Source organism: Rana temporaria, chromosome 3 (genome assembly GCF_905171775.1).
Source record: "Rana temporaria chromosome 3, aRanTem1.1, whole genome shotgun sequence".
NCBI classification, from domain to species: Eukaryota; Metazoa; Chordata; class Amphibia; order Anura; family Ranidae; genus Rana; species Rana temporaria.
The window spans coordinates 392600786-392619143 of record NC_053491.1 but is presented as its reverse complement, the minus strand read 5'-3'; the positions used below and the strand labels follow the sequence as shown (position 1 = coordinate 392619143).

Genomic DNA, 18358 nt, shown 5'->3' with positions numbered 1-18358 from the left:
TATCTGGAGATAAGCCGTCGTATCTCGGTTGTGAATCTGGGCCTTTGTTTTTTTCAAAATAGTCGCTCTTTTTTTTGTTTATAGCACAAAAAATTTTAATCGCAGAGATGATCAAATACCACCAAAAGAAAGCTCTATTTGTGGGAAAAAGGACATAAATTTTCTTTGGGTACAGCGTCGCACAGTTAAAGCGACAAAGTGCCATATCACAAAAAATGGCCCAGTTATTGAGCAGCCAAATCTTCCAAGGCTGAAGTGGTTAAAAGAAGTATTCATACCGAGACATGTGTGTTTTTTTTGTTCCGAATACATTTTTAGTTATTCGATATATATCCGAATCCCCGAATTACAGTACAAACAAATTTTAACGAATTCTCCCAATAACTAAACAAAATGTGTCTGAAGTTCTGAAATTCAAATTAAAATTCGATTTAAATTTTACATCGAATTCAATTCAAATTCGAACTGTAACTATATTACTGAAATCAAAGACTGTGTGTGTTATTGTAGTACCATTTCAAAATAATGCTGTTTTTGTTAAGCCAAATGTGGTTTAAAGAGTAATTTTAATCATTTGATGAAGATTTTTCTTTTGTTTGTTCACTTTACAAGTGTAAAATTTATAAAAAGTAACCAGTAAAAAATAAATGCATTTGTACTTAACATTATTTTTTCTCAGCTGGCTAAAAGTTCTGCACAGTATTGTACATAGTAAAATGTTGAAAGTAAGATACTACTTTTATTAAATAGAACACTCCGCATATTTTGAATAAACGTATTATTAATACAAACAAGATCAAGGTGTAAAAATAACAACCAGATGTTTGGTTACTCGGCTGCCACATTGGAATTGAAAAAAAATAAAAAAATTGGATCTGACCGATTTCAAATGTATTCGAAGAAAATGCATAAAAAGCATAGAACGAGTTCCGAATATGAATTGAACGAATCAACTGAATTTAAGAAAACCAAATAACTAGACTAACGAATCTTAACAAAACAAAACAAAACATTTTTTTTCGTCATGCACATGTCTATTCATACCCCTTGAAATTTTCCAAATTGTGTCATGTTGCAACCAAAAACTTCAATTTTATTGGGATTTTTTGTGATTGACCAACACAAAGTGGCATATAATTGTGAAGTGGAAGAAAAATGATAAATGGTTTTCAATTTTTTTTACAAATAAATATGTGAAAAGTGTGGTGTGCATTTGTATTCAGCCCCCCGAGTCAATACTTTGTCCCAACCAGCTTTTCACATCTAGAAAGTGAATTTTTTGCCCATTCTTCTTTGTAAAATAGCTCAAGCTCTGTTAGATTGGATGAAGAGCATCTGTGAACAGCAATTTTCAAGTCTTGCCACAAATTCTTAATTGGATTTAGAGCTAGACTTTGACTGGGCCATTCTGCCATCCTATTGTATGTTTAGGGTCGTTATCCTGCTGGAAGGTGAACACCCGCCAGAGTCTCAAGTCTTTTGCAGACACTGTGTACACTGCTGCTGGTAAACGGATGTTTAGGAGCAGTTGGGCATTTATTTCAGCTGCCCCTGAACTCTTCTCTATGTTATCTTATCAGTACATGTACACGGGGTCGTTTATAGTTTCTAGGCAGTTGAGTTTAGAAGCATTTTTTGAAATGCAAAAAAAGGGTTTAGACGGATGTTCAGAGGCATTTGAAACGCCAAACACCTGTAACAGCTTGTAAACACTGCTAAACACGGTAACTCACATTTAGCAGCGTTTCGTTTTCAGACGTTTTTATTTTAACAAAAAAAAAACGCTCCCCCATAGAGTTCATTAAGGTGAAAAAACGTGAGTCTTTACAACCCCATTAAGCCCTGATGAAGAGGTCTCTTGTAACCACTGAAACGCGTTGGCTACTTTAGACAATTACTTTATTACAAATAAAGTTTATGTCGATATTCAACAATATCAGCATTCTGTTCTACTAAAAACTTCAACAAGATACAGGCAGAACATGTCATATATTTATCCACTTGCAAAGAAGAAATCCCCCTTGCATCTTGAAGGTGGTGTTACACTGTAAACAATCTCAACATCAGATTGTGAAGAGAAGTTGACAGGTAGGTTTAGGCAGTCTTTCTAAGGATGTAATAGTGGTTCTACCCAGCCCAAAATGCTATCATCAACAACCACGTAGGACTTCTGCCAAAGCCTTTTTTAAAGGTACACATCAGCTACAATTGAAAATTGAGCCTTAAGATACCTACAAGGAGCACCACCTGCTTACTCAGAGCTTTAATTTTTTTATTCAAGCATTGCAGTGTTGCATTTTGTCTCTTTTGTCAGGAATGTGGTGATCCTTGAACACATCTGTTTGTGATACTGGAATACCTTCTTTGCTGCCTCACACACAGAAAGCCCTATTTAAAAAATGGTAGTCCTTTAAAAAGTGTCCTTTAAAAACACCAATCAGATTTAAACCTGACTTGGAAGTGTAAATGTGATTATTGATTCCGGAAGCAGAGGAATAAGTTGTTGCACAGCTCAGGCTTCTAGAAGTACAATCTAACTGAACTCCTACTCACATTGTAAGGTGGTCTGTGTGTGCTGTAGCTGCAAAGAAATATGCTTAAGGCAAACTCAGAGGATGTCCAGACTTTAGAATATCTGCAGTGTTAGATAAAATGCGTTAGTAGCACAATTAGTTGTTTCTTCTCTTGCCTGGAATTGCTTCCGATGTTTTGGATATAGTGGTTAGCACTTCCTCCCAGCATCACTAGGGTCGTTGGTTCCTATCCCAACCATGACATAACCTGCCTGCGGTCTGCATGTTCCCCCTGTGCCTGTGTAGGTTTCCTCCAGGTACTACGGTTTCCCCCCCATACTCGAAAGACATGCTGGTATGATAACAGGCTCCTGTCTAAAAATTGTCCCTAGTATGTGTATGTATGTATGTCAGTTAGGGACCTTAGATTGTAAGCTCCTGAGGGTAGTGACTGATGTAAATATACCATATACTGTATATGTGAAGCGCTGCGTAAATTGACAGCTCTATGGCCCAGATTCACAAAGGAGATACGACGGAGTATCTCAGATACGACGGAGTATCTCAGATACTCCGTCGTATCTCTCAGAGTATCTATGCGACTGATTTATAGAATCAGTTACGCATAGATATCCCTAAGATCCGACAGGTGTAATTGTTTTACACTGTCGGATCTTAGGATGCAGTACCGCGGCCGCCTCTGGGGGGAGTTTGCGTCGTAAACCAGCGTCGGGTATGCAAATTATGAGTTACGGCGATCCACAACGGTTTTACGCGTTCGCTACGTCGCCGCTAGTCTAGTTTCACGTCGCAAAGTTAGTCGTCGTTTTGGGTGCCTTAACTTTAGAGAGCAAACATATTGCTGTCTAAAGTATGGCCGTCGTTCCCGCGTCAAAATTGAAAATTTCACGTCGTTTGCGTAACACGTCCGGGAATACGGAAGTACGCTACGCACGTCGCCGATTGCAAAAATGACGTCAGTTCGCGCAAAGCACGGCGGGAATTTCGAAACGGAGCATGCGCAGTAGGTCCGGCGCGGGAGCGCGCCTAATTTAAATGTTACCCGCCCATTCGATTTGGACCGCCTTTCGCCGGACGTATTTACGATACACCGCCGCAAGTTTCCAGGTAAGTGCTTTGTGGATTGGGCACTAAAACTGAAAACTTGCGGCGGTGTAACGTAAACGGCTTACGTTACACGGGCGCAATTGTACCTGAATCTGGCCCTATATAAGTACCTGAAATAAAAATTTTAAAAAATTATGATAAAAAATATAGTGTGTTAAGCTGGCTATAGATTGGTGAAATTTCAAATAAAAATTCTTAGGAAAAGAATGTTTGTTTGTTTTTTTAAACATAAGTGGGTCATAGTAATGATCATTTTTGACCACAGTGACAAGAAAAAATTTGAAGGAGCATGATGGAAATTTTTTCTTGAACAAAGAAAGCTCTAATAGTATATGTGGTTTTAATTTGGTAAAGTCCATTTATTCCAAAATCAAATGTTAAAAGCAAACAAAATCTTTCAAATGACTTTAGAATTTTTAAATCGTAAGAATTTGTGTTCGAAATTCTATCCATATTTGGCCAGCCGTGCACACGATCGGACTTTTGTCCGACCAAATTCACGACGGAATTCCATTGGAGGAAAAGAGAACATGTTCTCTATGTAAACTCTGATGGAATTCATCGGAATTTCCGATGGAATTACTCCGATGGGGCATACACGGACTTTTTCCATCAGAATTTCCAATCGTGTGTACGGGGCATTAGGGTTTTTAAAGCCCAGTCAGGTTTTTAATGCTAAGTCCGGGTTGGGCAGATTTCTCCTATCATTCTGTCCTGTTGACAAAGCAGAAAGGGAGTGGAAATTGTCCCAAAGCGGACACAGAAAGCAAAGAAAATCTGCTGCCAAAGCCTGCCTTGTACCAGTCCACTATTTCTCCACATGCAACATTTTAGCCTTGATGAAGGATGTATTTAGTTCTTGAAAAGGATTGGCTTGTACTATGAAGATGGATTTTCTATATTTTGTAATTTTTAACTTTTATAAATAAATATTTTTTTCATAAACATTTTGTAAATTTGCACCTTAAAAATCCCAAATTCCCTACTTTTCCTAAGGATGAACTTAGTTCTTGAAAAGAGTTGGCTTGTACTATGATGTCATAAATATTTGTGGACTCCAAAAGCTCCTGCATTTCACTCAACCCCTGATCTCACTTTATGGCCCATATTTGAAGCCCATTCATGTTAGACAGGTGCTGAACAGTGTTAATTTAGTCGACTAAATTAATACTATTTTTGTCGACTAAAATATGACTAAAACTAAAACAATTGAGATGACTAAAATACAACTAAAACTAAAATGGCATTTTAGTCAAAAGACTAAAATGGGACTAAAATAAGAAAAAAGAACGGAGGGCGCACCGACCTAGTGTGATACTGCTAAATGAATTTTATTAAAATTGTTAAAATCAATCATTATACTCACAAAGTGGAGTTTAAAATCAGGCCTTGAAAGACAATACAGCAGAAATCCAGCAACATCAGCAGAACACGATAATCGCTTGAATGTACAATCGATGTTAGGGCTGACGTGTTTCGGGGGCGTACCCCTTTCTTCAGAGCTTGGTGGTCTGCAGTGTTACGAAACGCGTCAGCCCTAACATCGATTGTAGATTCAAGCGATTATCGTGTTCTGCTGATGTTGCTGGATTTCTGCTGTATTGTCTTTCAAGGCCTGATTTTAAACTCCACTTTGTGAGTATAATGATTGATTTTAACAATTTTTATAAAATTCATTTAGCAGTATCACACTAGGTCGGTGCGCCCTCCGTTCTTTTTTCTTTACTTAGTTTCATGAATTCTCACTATTCTGGGGAGGGCTGCAAGACTCTGGAAGATACCTTTTAATTGAACTTTACCATCCCATAGCATCTTCCAAAAATACCGGAGCGCAGGAGATTTGTCTTTGTTTACTAAAACTAAAACGCCATTTTAGTCAATAAACTAAAACTAAATTGAAATTTAACTTCAAAATGTATTCAAAAAATGTTCATACCTCAATACCATAAATAATAACATATACATTTTTTTTACTCCAGCACTATCTAATGAGTTTGGAAATTGTAGAGAAATGTTAGACAACTAAAATGAGTTTTATATGTAAAAAGGTACTACAGCGCTATTACTAAAACCATATAAAATACTAAAGATAAGCTGCAGACACGTGAGGTGCACAAAACCAAAGTGAATAAATAAGAAAATATTGTGTTGCGCTGATAATCAAGTAAAAAATTGCATACATATATATATACACACCATATACATAAATAAGAACCCCCTACACCTCAAATCAGGGAGGTATATGTGCAAAAGATAAACAAAAACCACTCAAACTATAATGTGAAAAAATTCAAATAGAACCAGCAAAAATAGTTCATGGAAAAAACACAGTTCAGTACATAGGCTAATAGGAGACAGGTGTGAGATCCACAGTCCTTTGGTGTGCAGCTGTCATTATAGCAAAAAAAAAATAAAAAAAAATAAAAAAAAAATAATATAAAACCTTTTCCTTCTGGACTCCCCGATTAACACAGGATATCAGCCGCTCATAAGGAGAAAAGAAAGATATATGGTGCAAATAACGTAATAAAATGGGAAATGAACCCTGCAATACAATGATTGCACTCACGGAACCTCGATGGTAAAAAGGCTCAACTGCAATCAGTCATTGAACGCCGCTCAGTGCTACGATCTCCTCAGAAGGACGGATTCGACCGTCGATCGCGTCACTCGGCTTCTCCCCCACGCGTATCGTCAATAGCCACTTGACTTATTCATGGGTTGCCATGTGACCATGTCAGCAGTCTATTTATACAAGCTGACAATGGAGGCAAGAGCAGAGGGGTGGATCCTTCACATCATTGCCGGCTGACTGGTGCGCTTTAGCCACAACATTTTAATGTGATCTTTACAAGCAAATAAAATACATATATACGAGACCATTTGGAACAAATTAAATGTTAAAATACATTATAAAATTCATTTATGCAACCTTCATTATGAACAACTAATAGCCTATACACGTCACTGCCTCCAGTGGTGAGAAGAATAAATACACCTAATATTACTCAACCACTTTCAAAAATAAATAAAAGAAGGCATAGATAATCACCCCCCCTAGTTGGTGATAGTAATATTACAAGAATTACTATAGACATGACATACAATGGAAGGGGATAAAAATCCTGCATACTGGTGAATCTTCACCAAAAAAAACACATGATCAGCTGATCAATAGGTTATAATAATAAACCCAGTCCATAAGATTATTAAAAAATATTAATAACAATATATAATGATAAAAATATATTGATAAAAATATATATATATATATTGATAAAATATATATATATATGGATAAAAAATATAAAAAATGTATATAAAATGCCCCTAATTAGAAATCTGCGATGAAGCAATTGAGGTCAAACTCGATGTTAAGGCCATTAGGTGCCAGGGTAGCCATCTCGTGAATCCACCAAGATTCACATTTACTCAGCTCCCTGACTTTGTGACTCCCCCTCCAGTGGGGTATATACTTGTCTATGGCCCAAAATTTTAAACCTCTTGGATCATTATTATGGCATTGTTTGAAATGTCGTGAGACATTATGTTCATCACAACCTTTTTCAATGTTTTGTACGTGCTCCCTAATCCTTTTCCACATGGGTCTCTTAGTGCGTCCCACATACTGCAAAGAGCACGGGCACTGGAGCACATACACCACCCCCTCAGTCCTGCACGTTATTAGCTCTTTTATTTTATAGTCTTTTTTGGTCACATTAGATGAAAAACTGGAACATTTTTGGCCATTTTGATTTGTTTTCCTACATGCAAAACAGCGTTTGCAAGGGAAAAAACCTTTTCCTTGCCAAAAAGTCAGAACCTCCCTTTTATTTGGGGGGTCTGGGACACTTTTTGCAACTAGATCCCTTAAAGTGGGAGCTCTTCGATACACAACTTTAGGTGCGACAGGCAATACATCCTGGAGCTGCCTATCAGCTTTTAAAATCGGCCAATGTTTCCTGAATATTGATTCTAGTTGCCTGTGTTGTACATTGAAATTTAGGATGATAGGTATTTCTTGTTCCACTTTTGCAAACTTTTTTTTATCTGAAATCAGGTTCTCTCTTGATACATTCTTAACTTCCTCAATCTTTAGTTGAATAAAATCTTCACTGTAGCCCTTTTGTGTAAACTTAGAGCCTACAAATTTGGCCTGATCCATAAATGTATTATCATCCGTACAGTTCCTTCTGATCCGCGTCAATTGCCCTTTTGGTACGTTGATCAGCCACGGGTCATAATGACAACTGTCTGTTGGGATGTAACTATTACGGTCTACTGGCTTGAAGAACGTTTTGGTACTTATTTTCTGATTTTCCAAGGAGATTTCTAAATCCAAGAACTGGATAATCTTATCGCTTATAGTATAAGTGAGTTTTATATTTTTTCCATTCTTATTCAACTTTTCAAAAAATTGTTTCAGTGAGGTGTCATCCCCTTTCCATAACACAATGCAGTCATCTATAAATCTTTTGTAAACTATTAAAGAGTCCGGTGAATCATTATATATGGCAGTCTCCTCCCATTCTGCCATATAGATATTGGCAACACTTGGTGCATATTTGGCACCCATAGCTACTCCGTTAAGCTGTCTGAAATATTCCGATTTGTGCCAAAAGTAGTTGTGTTGCAAACCGTAGGCCAGACTCCTCAAAATAAAGCGTTTTTGCTTGGACACTAAGTCGCTGAATTTATCCAAGGCCCATTTGGACGCATCAATAGCCTCCTTATGGTTGATCACCGTATAAAGTGAGGCCACATCTGCTGTGGCAAGCAGATAGGTATCACCCGTCTCCATTTTAATAGTTTCCAAGATTTGTATAAGATGTTTTGTATCCCTTAGATACGCTCGAGTCTTGGGCACCAATGGTTGCATGAAACGATCCACATATTCACCCAACCTAGAGTTTATGGATTGAATGCCATTTATAATTGGTCGCCCGGGAGGTTTTTTAGCATCTTTGTGTATCTTGGGAATTGTATATATGATAGGTACCCTGCATGTGTCTGGCACCAAATACTTATACTCTCTCTTATTCAGGACCCCTTTTTGTCTCCCTCTGTACACCAGATAAGCCAATTCTTCTTTATATTCTCGTGTGGGGTTCCCTTTAAGTTTAATATACGTATTAGTGTCCTTTAGTTGATTATCCAGTTCCTCATAGTAGTACTCCCTTGAAAGGACCACAATTGCTCCGCCTTTATCTGCGGGCCTTATAATGATTCCTTTGTTCTTCTCCAGCTCCTTGATCCCCCTATGTATAATCATAGGGTCAGGTATGCGTTTAACCTTTAGGCTATCCAAATCTTTCAGGACCATTTTACTGAATACCTCAATATGGTGATTATTAGGCACCTGAGGGTTAAAGAGGGATTTGTTTCTAAGAGTGCTATATTGAACTCTACCTTCATCCATGTTTCTATCAGCCTGATTCCTAACAGGCTGATTAAGCATATATTTCTTAATGTTCAGCTTACGCACAAATTTTCGAACATCAACATATGCATCAAATTTATTTAAATTCCGTTTCGGGGCAAATTTCAAACCCTTATCTAATGTCATCAATTCTGCAGGGGTAAGGTCAATTCCACTTAGGTTATAGATACCCTCGCCTACTGTACTTTCCGTCTTTTTGACCTTGTGTCCCCCTCTGCACCCCCTGGTTCGTTGGGGCTTCGGGCGTGATCTAACTGTTCGTACCGAGGTGGGGTCTTGTCGCTCCGGCGATATTCTAAAAAAGAGGAACGTGAGTCTTCTTCGTTCCTATAGGTGCTAAGTGGTTCATATCTGTTTTGCGTATGCACCGGGCTCCTTCTGTTATCATAATAATAATTATTATGGGGAGGTGCACCAGTTTGCTGGGGGTGCTGAGAAGGTCCTCCTTGTTGTTGGTAATAATTTACTGGTGGTTTATAATAATCTCTTGGGTCTCTATACTCCTGAATATGTTGTCTAGATTCCTGATGGTAATTTTGTTCATAACCCTGTTGGTTCTGGGGTTGTCCATGATTTTTATTTTTATTTTTCCAGTTTGTCTTCCTTGGAGATTTTGATTTCGGTTTTTGATTACCTTTATTCTTCCACCAAGGCTTTGGTGTCCTAGGTCCATTGTGATCATTCCTAGGATGTCTATCATCAGAGTGGTCTCTAGGGGGCCTAATATGATTGGCTTCTGATGGGGATACAAAACATCTTATACAAATCTTGGAAACTATTAAAATGGAGACGGGTGATACCTATCTGCTTGCCACAGCAGATGTGGCCTCACTTTATACGGTGATCAACCATAAGGAGGCTATTGATGCGTCCAAATGGGCCTTGGATAAATTCAGCGACTTAGTGTCCAAGCAAAAACGCTTTATTTTGAGGAGTCTGGCCTACGGTTTGCAACACAACTACTTTTGGCACAAATCGGAATATTTCAGACAGCTTAACGGAGTAGCTATGGGTGCCAAATATGCACCAAGTGTTGCCAATATCTATATGGCAGAATGGGAGGAGACTGCCATATATAATGATTCACCGGACTCTTTAATAGTTTACAAAAGATTTATAGATGACTGCATTGTGTTATGGAAAGGGGATGACACCTCACTGAAACAATTTTTTGAAAAGTTGAATAAGAATGGAAAAAATATAAAACTCACTTATACTATAAGCGATAAGATTATCCAGTTCTTGGATTTAGAAATCTCCTTGGAAAATCAGAAAATAAGTACCAAAACGTTCTTCAAGCCAGTAGACCGTAATAGTTACATCCCAACAGACAGTTGTCATTATGACCCGTGGCTAATCAACGTACCAAAAGGGCAATTGACGCGGATCAGAAGGAACTGTACGGATGATAATACATTTATGGATCAGGCCAAATTTGTAGGCTCTAAGTTTACACAAAAGGGCTACAGTGAAGATTTTATTCAACTAAAGATTGAGGAAGTTAAGAATGTATCAAGAGAGAACCTGATTTCAGATAAAAAAAAGTTTGCAAAAGTGGAACAAGAAATACCTATCATCCTAAATTTCAATGTACAACACAGGCAACTAGAATCAATATTCAGGAAACATTGGCCGATTTTAAAAGCTGATAGGCAGCTCCAGGATGTATTGCCTGTCGCACCTAAAGTTGTGTATCGAAGAGCTCCCACTTTAAGGGATCTAGTTGCAAAAAGTGTCCCAGACCCCCCAAATAAAAGGGAGGTTCTGACTTTTTGGCAAGGAAAAGGTTTTTTCCCTTGCAAACGCTGTTTTGCATGTAGGAAGACAAATCAAAATGGCCAAAAATGTTCCAGTTTTTCATCTAATGTGACCAAAAAAGACTATAAAATAAAAGAGCTAATAACGTGCAGGACTGAGGGGGTGGTGTATGTGCTCCAGTGCCCGTGCTCTTTGCAGTATGTGGGACGCACTAAGAGACCCATGTGGAAAAGGATTAGGGAGCACGTACAAAACATTGAAAAAGGTTGTGATGAACATAATGTCTCACGACATTTCAAACAATGCCATAATAATGATCCAAGAGGTTTAAAATTTTGGGCCATAGACAAGTATATACCCCACTGGAGGGGGAGTCACAAAGTCAGGGAGCTGAGTAAATGTGAATCTCGGTGGATTCACGAGATGGCTACCCTGGCACCTAATGGCCTTAACATCGAGTTTGACCTCAATTGCTTCATCGCAGATTTCTAATTAGGGGCATTTTATATACATTTTTTATATTTTTTATCCATATATATATATTTTTTATCAATATATATATATATATTTTTATCAATATATTTTTATCATTATATATTGTTATTAATATTTTTTAATAATCTTATGGACTGGGTTTATTATTATAACCTATTGATCAGCTGATCATGTGTTTTTTTTGGTGAAGATTCACCAGTATGCGGGATTTTTATCCCCTTCCATTGTATGTCATGTCTATAGTAATTCTTGTAATATTACTATCACCAACTAGGGGGGGTGATTATCTATGCCTTCTTTTATTTATTTTTGAAAGTGGTTGAGTAATATTAGGTGTATTTATTCTTCTCACCACTGGAGGCAGTGACGTGTATAGGCTATTAGTTGTTCATAATGAAGGTTGCATAAATGAATTTTATAATGTATTTTAACATTTAATTTGTTCCAAATGGTCTCGTATATATGTATTTTATTTGCTTGTAAAGATCACATTAAAATGTTGTGGCTAAAGCGCACCAGTCAGCCGGCAATGATGTGAAGGATCCACCCCTCTGCTCTTGCCTCCATTGTCAGCTTGTATAAATAGACTGCTGACATGGTCACATGGCAACCCATGAATAAGTCAAGTGGCTATTGACGATACGCGTGGGGGAGAAGCCGAGTGACGCGATCGACGGTCGAATCCATCCTTCTGAGGAGATCGTAGCACTGAGCGGCGTTCAATGACTGATTGCAGTTGAGCCTTTTTACCATCGAGGTTCCGTGAGTGCAATCATTGTATTGCAGGGTTCATTTCCCATTTTATTACGTTATTTGCACCATATATCTTTCTTTTCTCCTTATGAGCGGCTGATATCCTGTGTTAATCGGGGAGTCCAGAAGGAAAAGGTTTTATTTTTTTTTATTTTTTTTTTTTTTGCTATAATGACAGCTGCACACCAAAGGACTGTGGATCTCACACCTGTCTCCTATTAGCCTATGTACTGAACTGTGTTTTTTCCATGAACTATTTTTGCTGGTTCTATTTGAATTTTTTCACATTATAGTTTGAGTGGTTTTTGTTTATCTTTTGCACATATACCTCCCTGATTTGAGGTGTAGGGGGTTCTTATTTATGTATATGGTGTGTATATATATATGTATGCAATTTTTTACTTGATTATCAGCGCAACACAATATTTTCTTATAAAATGAGTTTTATTCGACTAAAATGCACTGGAGATTTAGTTGACTAAAGACTAAAATAGGACTCAAATCAAAATGCCATTTTAGTCCTTATGCTGCGTACACACGACCGTTTTTCGGGTTGTAAAAAATTACATTTTTCAGGCTCTAGAAAAAACAACGTTTTTTTCAACCCGTTCATTAAAACGGCCTTGCCTACACACGATCGTGAAAAAAAATGCTCTAGCAAAGCGCGGTGACATACAACAGGGGAAGTTCCATTCGGATGATGCCACCCTTTGGGCTGCTTTAGCTGATTTTGTGTTAGTAAAAGACGATTTGCGCTTTTCTGTCTGTTACAGCGTGATGAATGTGCTTACTCCATTACGAACGGTAGTTTTACCAGAACGAGCGCTCCCGTCTCATAACTTGCTTCTGAGCATGCGCAGATTTTTCATGTCGTTAAAGCCCACACACGACCATTTTTTACAACCCGAAAAACGACAACGTTAAAAACGTTGTTAAAAAATAGAGCATGTTCGAATTTTTTTTGGCCCGTTTTTCAGAAACCTGAAAAGTGCTCTGAAGCCCACACACGATCATTTTTAATGACATTAAAAAAAAATGTAATTTTTAATACAACCTGAAAAACGGTTGTGTGTACGCGGCATAAGACTTAAGCCGCGTACACACGACCATTTCTCATGACGTGAAAATTACATTTTTTTAAATGGTCATTAAAAACGACCGTGTGTGGGCTCCAGAGCATTTTTCATGACGTGAAAAATGGCCATTAAAAATTTAGAACATGCTCTATTTTTTTAGGTCATGAAAAACGGTCGTGTGTAGGCTTTAACGACGTGAAAAAAACGCGCATGCTCAGAAGCAAGTTATGAGACGGGATCGCTCGGTCTGGTAAAACTAGCTTTCGTAATGGAGATAGCACATTCGTCACGCTGTAACAGACTGAAAAGCGCGAATCGTCTCTCACCAAACTTTTATTAACATGAAATCAGAAAAAGCAGCCCAAAGGGTGGCGCCACCCGAATGGTACTTCCCCTTTATAGTGCCGTTGTACGCGTCGTACGTCTCCGCGCTTTGCTCGAGCATTTTCGGCAAGACAGGCTTGACAAGAATCACGTTGAAAAAAATGTCGTTTTTTCTAGACCATTAAAAATGGTCGTGTGTACGCGGCATAAGACTAAAAACAAAATCAAAATTTTCTGCCAAAATTAACACTGGTGCTGAAGCAGAGTCAAAGCACTACCTACACACATAACAGGACCCACTCCACCCTGCATATCAAAATTGCATTTAAATTCAGAGGTTCTCTCTTCTACAAAGAACCCAGCAACATAAATCTTCACAGAGGTTTCACCTTTACCTTCTATCAAAAAGAAGGAAGCACAATTTGGCTGGATTTGTAATTTACAACAAAAAATTCCCGAGTCTGAGGAAAGCGGTTAGAAGAAGTTCAGGGTTCCACATTGGCAAATATATCCTGCAACATAACAGCATATACACACAATATACTTTTCGGCAAAGAACCAGAGTGGGCACATTTCAAGTCCGGTCCTGTCATTAAAGAAAACAGTTGTCTTACCAGGCTGTAGAAGTCTGAAAGGACATCATTGTTGGGCTAACAGTGTCTCCTTGTAATGTGTGTACAGCATGTGGCATCTGAGTCTGTGCTTGGCAAGGCTCCTGTGTTGTCTTGTCCCACCGTCTCTGTCCTTGCCTCATCCATTTGGTTTGGATCCCCCACCTTGCCAGGTATAGCTTGCAAATGTCATAGTTCATTGCAGAATAATACAACATATCCAGGACCAGCAGGACCACCACGAAAAATCCATACACCCAGACGCCAACCAGGGCACTGTAGTTGCTGCGGAAAATAGAAATGTTAATCAGAGGCAGTTTTCAAACACGTTCCACAAGAAAAAAACAAGTGTCCTTTTTTCAAAAACTGGAGGGACAGCTGTAAAATGCTGGATCCCCTATTACTTTCTCTATCAGGAACAAAGGTCACCAGAACGAATGTTGAAGGTGCATCTCTGCTGTAGGGGCGAGTGAAATAGAGTTTTCATTCCTTCCAAATTTCAACAAAAAGTTTGAGATTTGGAGATAATTTACCATTATGGGAAATGCATTAAAGCCAATGGGAAAGGTGGTTTTGGTTTGATTTTTAAAGGTGCAATGGGCATTAAAGTGGATTTAAACCTGATTCATGAAATTTGAGCTGGGCACATATATCTGCAGTATTTTGTTATCTCTTTTTTAACGAGCTAAGTCTTAGGCCTCGTACACACGACCGAGAAACTCGACGGGCGAAACACATCGAGTTCCTCGTCGAGTTCCTTGTTAGGCTTGTTGAGGAACTCGACAAGCTTGCTTTGCGTACACACTGTCAAGCCAAAATCTCCTTGTTCTCAAACGCGGTGACATACAACACATACGGCAGGGGAAGTTCCATTCCACTGGCTAAACTCTTGGGGCTGCTTTTGCTAATTTCATGTGTTTGCATGTTGAATAAAAGTTTGGTAAGAGACATTTGCACTTTTCAGTCTGTTACAGCTTTAAAAATGTGTTATCTCCATTACAAATGCTACTTTTACTTCCGTCTCATACTTTAATCTGAGCAAGCGCGGGTTTCTTAGCATACAGACGTCAGAGTTTCTCGTTGAAAACCAGCCCGTCGAGGATCTCGACGAGCCAAATCAGACTCCCGTCGAGAAAATAGAGAACTTGCTCTCTTTTTGGCTCGTTGAGGTTTCGACAGTTTCCTCGATGAAAATGTACACACGACCGGTTTCCTCTGCAAAAAAATATCTCCCAGCAAGGTTCTTGCTGTTTTTTGCCTAGAAACTCGGTCGTGTATACGAGGCCTTAAAGCTCTCTTCAGAACGGTTCCTCTGTTATCAGCCTGACATTTTTTTTTTACTTTTTAGACAAAAGCAGCCTGACTCTTTTGTCAAAGGAGGTTGATAAAATAGGGTAGCAGAGAGCAGCTCCTATTACAAAACAGCTCTGAGAGTCTCTGCCTATGAGGAGAGGGGTGTGTTCCTTTCCTCCAATCAGCAATGTTAGCTATCTTGGCTGTATGCCCAGACATCACACTCTGTGTTAACCAGAAAGAGAAAATTTGGCATTGAGTTCTTTCTCCCATTCTTGGATAAAACAGAGGGTACTCATGGATTGGGTCTCGAGTATAAGTTTATACATATGGGAAACAAGATGCTTCATTTCTAGGGGTTCTGCACAGAGGGACTCAAACAGGGACAGGTAAGTGGAAGCTCGCAGCCTGGGAGTCAATTTTCCAAGAAAATTTTAAAGTTTCCATGAGTCCATGAGGAAGGCCAGATAAGACCGTCTCAGTGTCTCTAAGGATACAAACTTGGCTTCTCCTTTTTACAGATGGCAATAAACTCCAACCATAACTAAAGCAAAATGTTAGAGCTAGGGATACACTTTACAATTGGTGTTTAACAAAGTTTTTTTGCAAATTGCAATGTAAATTTTTATTTATTTGCTTAGTTTATCATACTGAGGGTGATGGCTGCCCTGATAAAATCATGTATGTTAATAGATCTTTTACATAGAGTACCTTTTTTGTCTTGGTGACTCTGGCTCTTTAAATATTTGGTTCCCAGATGTGCAGCTGAGTCATAAATCAAAGGAAGAAACGCTCACTCATAACAATTCCCACTACACAGCAGAATTTGCAGAAGGCTCATTACGTATTATCATAGCTCAAAAAATGAAGGTTTTATGGAAGGGGAAAGGTATTTAGAAGACTCTAGAGAACAAAAAACTTCACCAGAATATATGCTGGTGTTGAATTATTTGACCGCGAGGCATGCTTCCCTATGCTGTATAGATTGTGAATAATATGCATAACATTGAGACATACTGCTGTGACGCTTTCAGGAACATCAGGAATTTGAAGACTCCATTGTAAAGCGTTTTTAAAGTGTAATATATTGCAGCTTACCAATCATTAGATGTGGTGGCTGCATTTGTTTTATTTTTCCCCCTCTGTTTTCACCAGGTGATCTGGCCAGTAGCCCACCTCCTGTATTTGAGTATTCTGGGTGAAGGAGCACAGGGGACACCTTTAGAGAGCAGCATTGTCAGCCTGGGGGAGGGTAGTATTACATGTACTTGCAGATTTAAATAAATTAACAAAGTGAAGCTGAACTGCAGTTCACAATTTTTAAGTAGTTACAGTAACAGTTTTTTTTTCCACCTTTGGGATAAAGCTTTTACAGAAATAAATAAAAGCTGGTCATTGTAACAACACCTGTGAGTGGTAAATGTGTTGTCTTATCCTTGTAAACTGATACATCTGGAAAGGAGTTTATTCTTTTGAAAAACAACAGACTTATGCCGCGTACATTTTTCAGCATGAAAAAAACATAGTTTTTCATAAACATCATTTAAAATGATCGTGTGTGGGCTTCACATAATTTTTTAGGTTCTGAAAAACGATAAAAAAAATATTCGAACATGCTGCATTTTTTAACGTCGTTTTAAACAATGTTGTTTTTCGGGTTGTAAAAAATGATCGTGTGTAGGCTAAAACGACAAAAAAACCCGCGCATGCTCAGAAGCAAGTTATGAGACGGGAGCGCTCGTTCTGGTAAAACTACTGTTCATAATGGAGTAAGCACATTCATCACGCTGTAACAGACAAAAAAGCGCGAATCGTCTTTTACTAACACGGAATCAGCTAAAGCAGCCCAAAGGCGAATGGAACTTCCCCTTTATAGTGCCGTCGTAACGTTTTGTACGTAACAGCGCTTTGCTAGATCATTTGATGAAGTTGGGAAAACGTCATTTTTTAGACATGCTGAAAAACAACGTTTTCTTTCATGCTAAAAAATGATCGTGTGTATGCGGCATTAAGCCCGGTACACACAAGGAGATTATTGGACGAATGATTGTCCATCTTTTTTTGCATGCAAATCTCAGATCAAATCTGATGAGTTTACTAAAGTCATGAAAATTCTCGTACGACAGAATAAAAATTCGGAAGTGATGTCATATGTTGTACAGGCATACCCCACTTTTAAGTACACAATGGGGTTTATTTACTAAAGCTTGAAAGCACAAAATCAGGCTAATTTCTGCATGGAAACCAATGAGCTTCTAACCCCAGGTTGTTTAATTTAGCTTTGGTAATAAAACCTGGAAGTTCATTGGTTTCTATGCAGAAGTGAGCCTGATTTTATATGTATGAGGTAATGTGTGTGCTACGGATCCTGTTTTTTTTTTATCCAGCCTACATCTTAGTAGTATAAACATGGGGAAGGCCAGGTTCGGGGCTGGTCAGAAGGGCCACATTGGGAAGGACATGCCGTAATTACAGTGAAGAGGGACTGCTGTGCCTTGCAGTCTGTCGGTGGCACTGGGGTTTCTGGAGAACAATCAAGACCTGGCAAACTCCAAAATGGACTACTACTGCCTTTCTGAGGTACACATGGGCAGTCAGCTAGAGGTAGATATGGACATTATTAGCTGGATTCAGAGACGCCGCCTTAACTTTAAGGCAGCGTATCGTATTTACGCTACGCCGCCTTAAGTCAGAGAGGCAAGTACTGTATTCACAAAGTACTTGCCTCCTAACTTACGGCGGCGTAGCGTAAATAGGGCCGGCGTAAGCGCGCCTAATTCAAATTAGGATGAGGGGGCGTGTTTTATGTCAATAGGGGGTGACCTGACGTGATTGACGTTTTTTACAAACGGCGCATGCGCCGTCCGTTTACATATCCCAGTGTGCATTGCGCCAAAGTACGCCACAAGGTCGTATTGGTTTTGACGTGAACGTAAATTACGTCCAGCCCTATTCACGGACGACTTA

At 38.7% G+C, this 18358-nt stretch overlaps 1 protein-coding gene across 3 annotated transcripts in view; it reads right to left on the bottom strand.

Annotated features, from left to right (window-relative positions):
- Window positions 1-18358, bottom strand: part of SHISAL1 (shisa like 1) — a 217937-nt gene that overhangs the window by 28305 nt on the left and 171274 nt on the right. For 2 of the 3 annotated variants that reach the window (XM_040345812.1, XM_040345813.1), the window contains exon 4: window positions 14098-14383. In XM_040345812.1, the coding sequence (XP_040201746.1) occupies window positions 14098-14383 (286 nt within the window). Of the gene's footprint in view, window positions 1-14097; window positions 14384-18358 lie in introns of those variants that run through there. The other variant, XM_040345814.1, reaches the window with a different exon arrangement.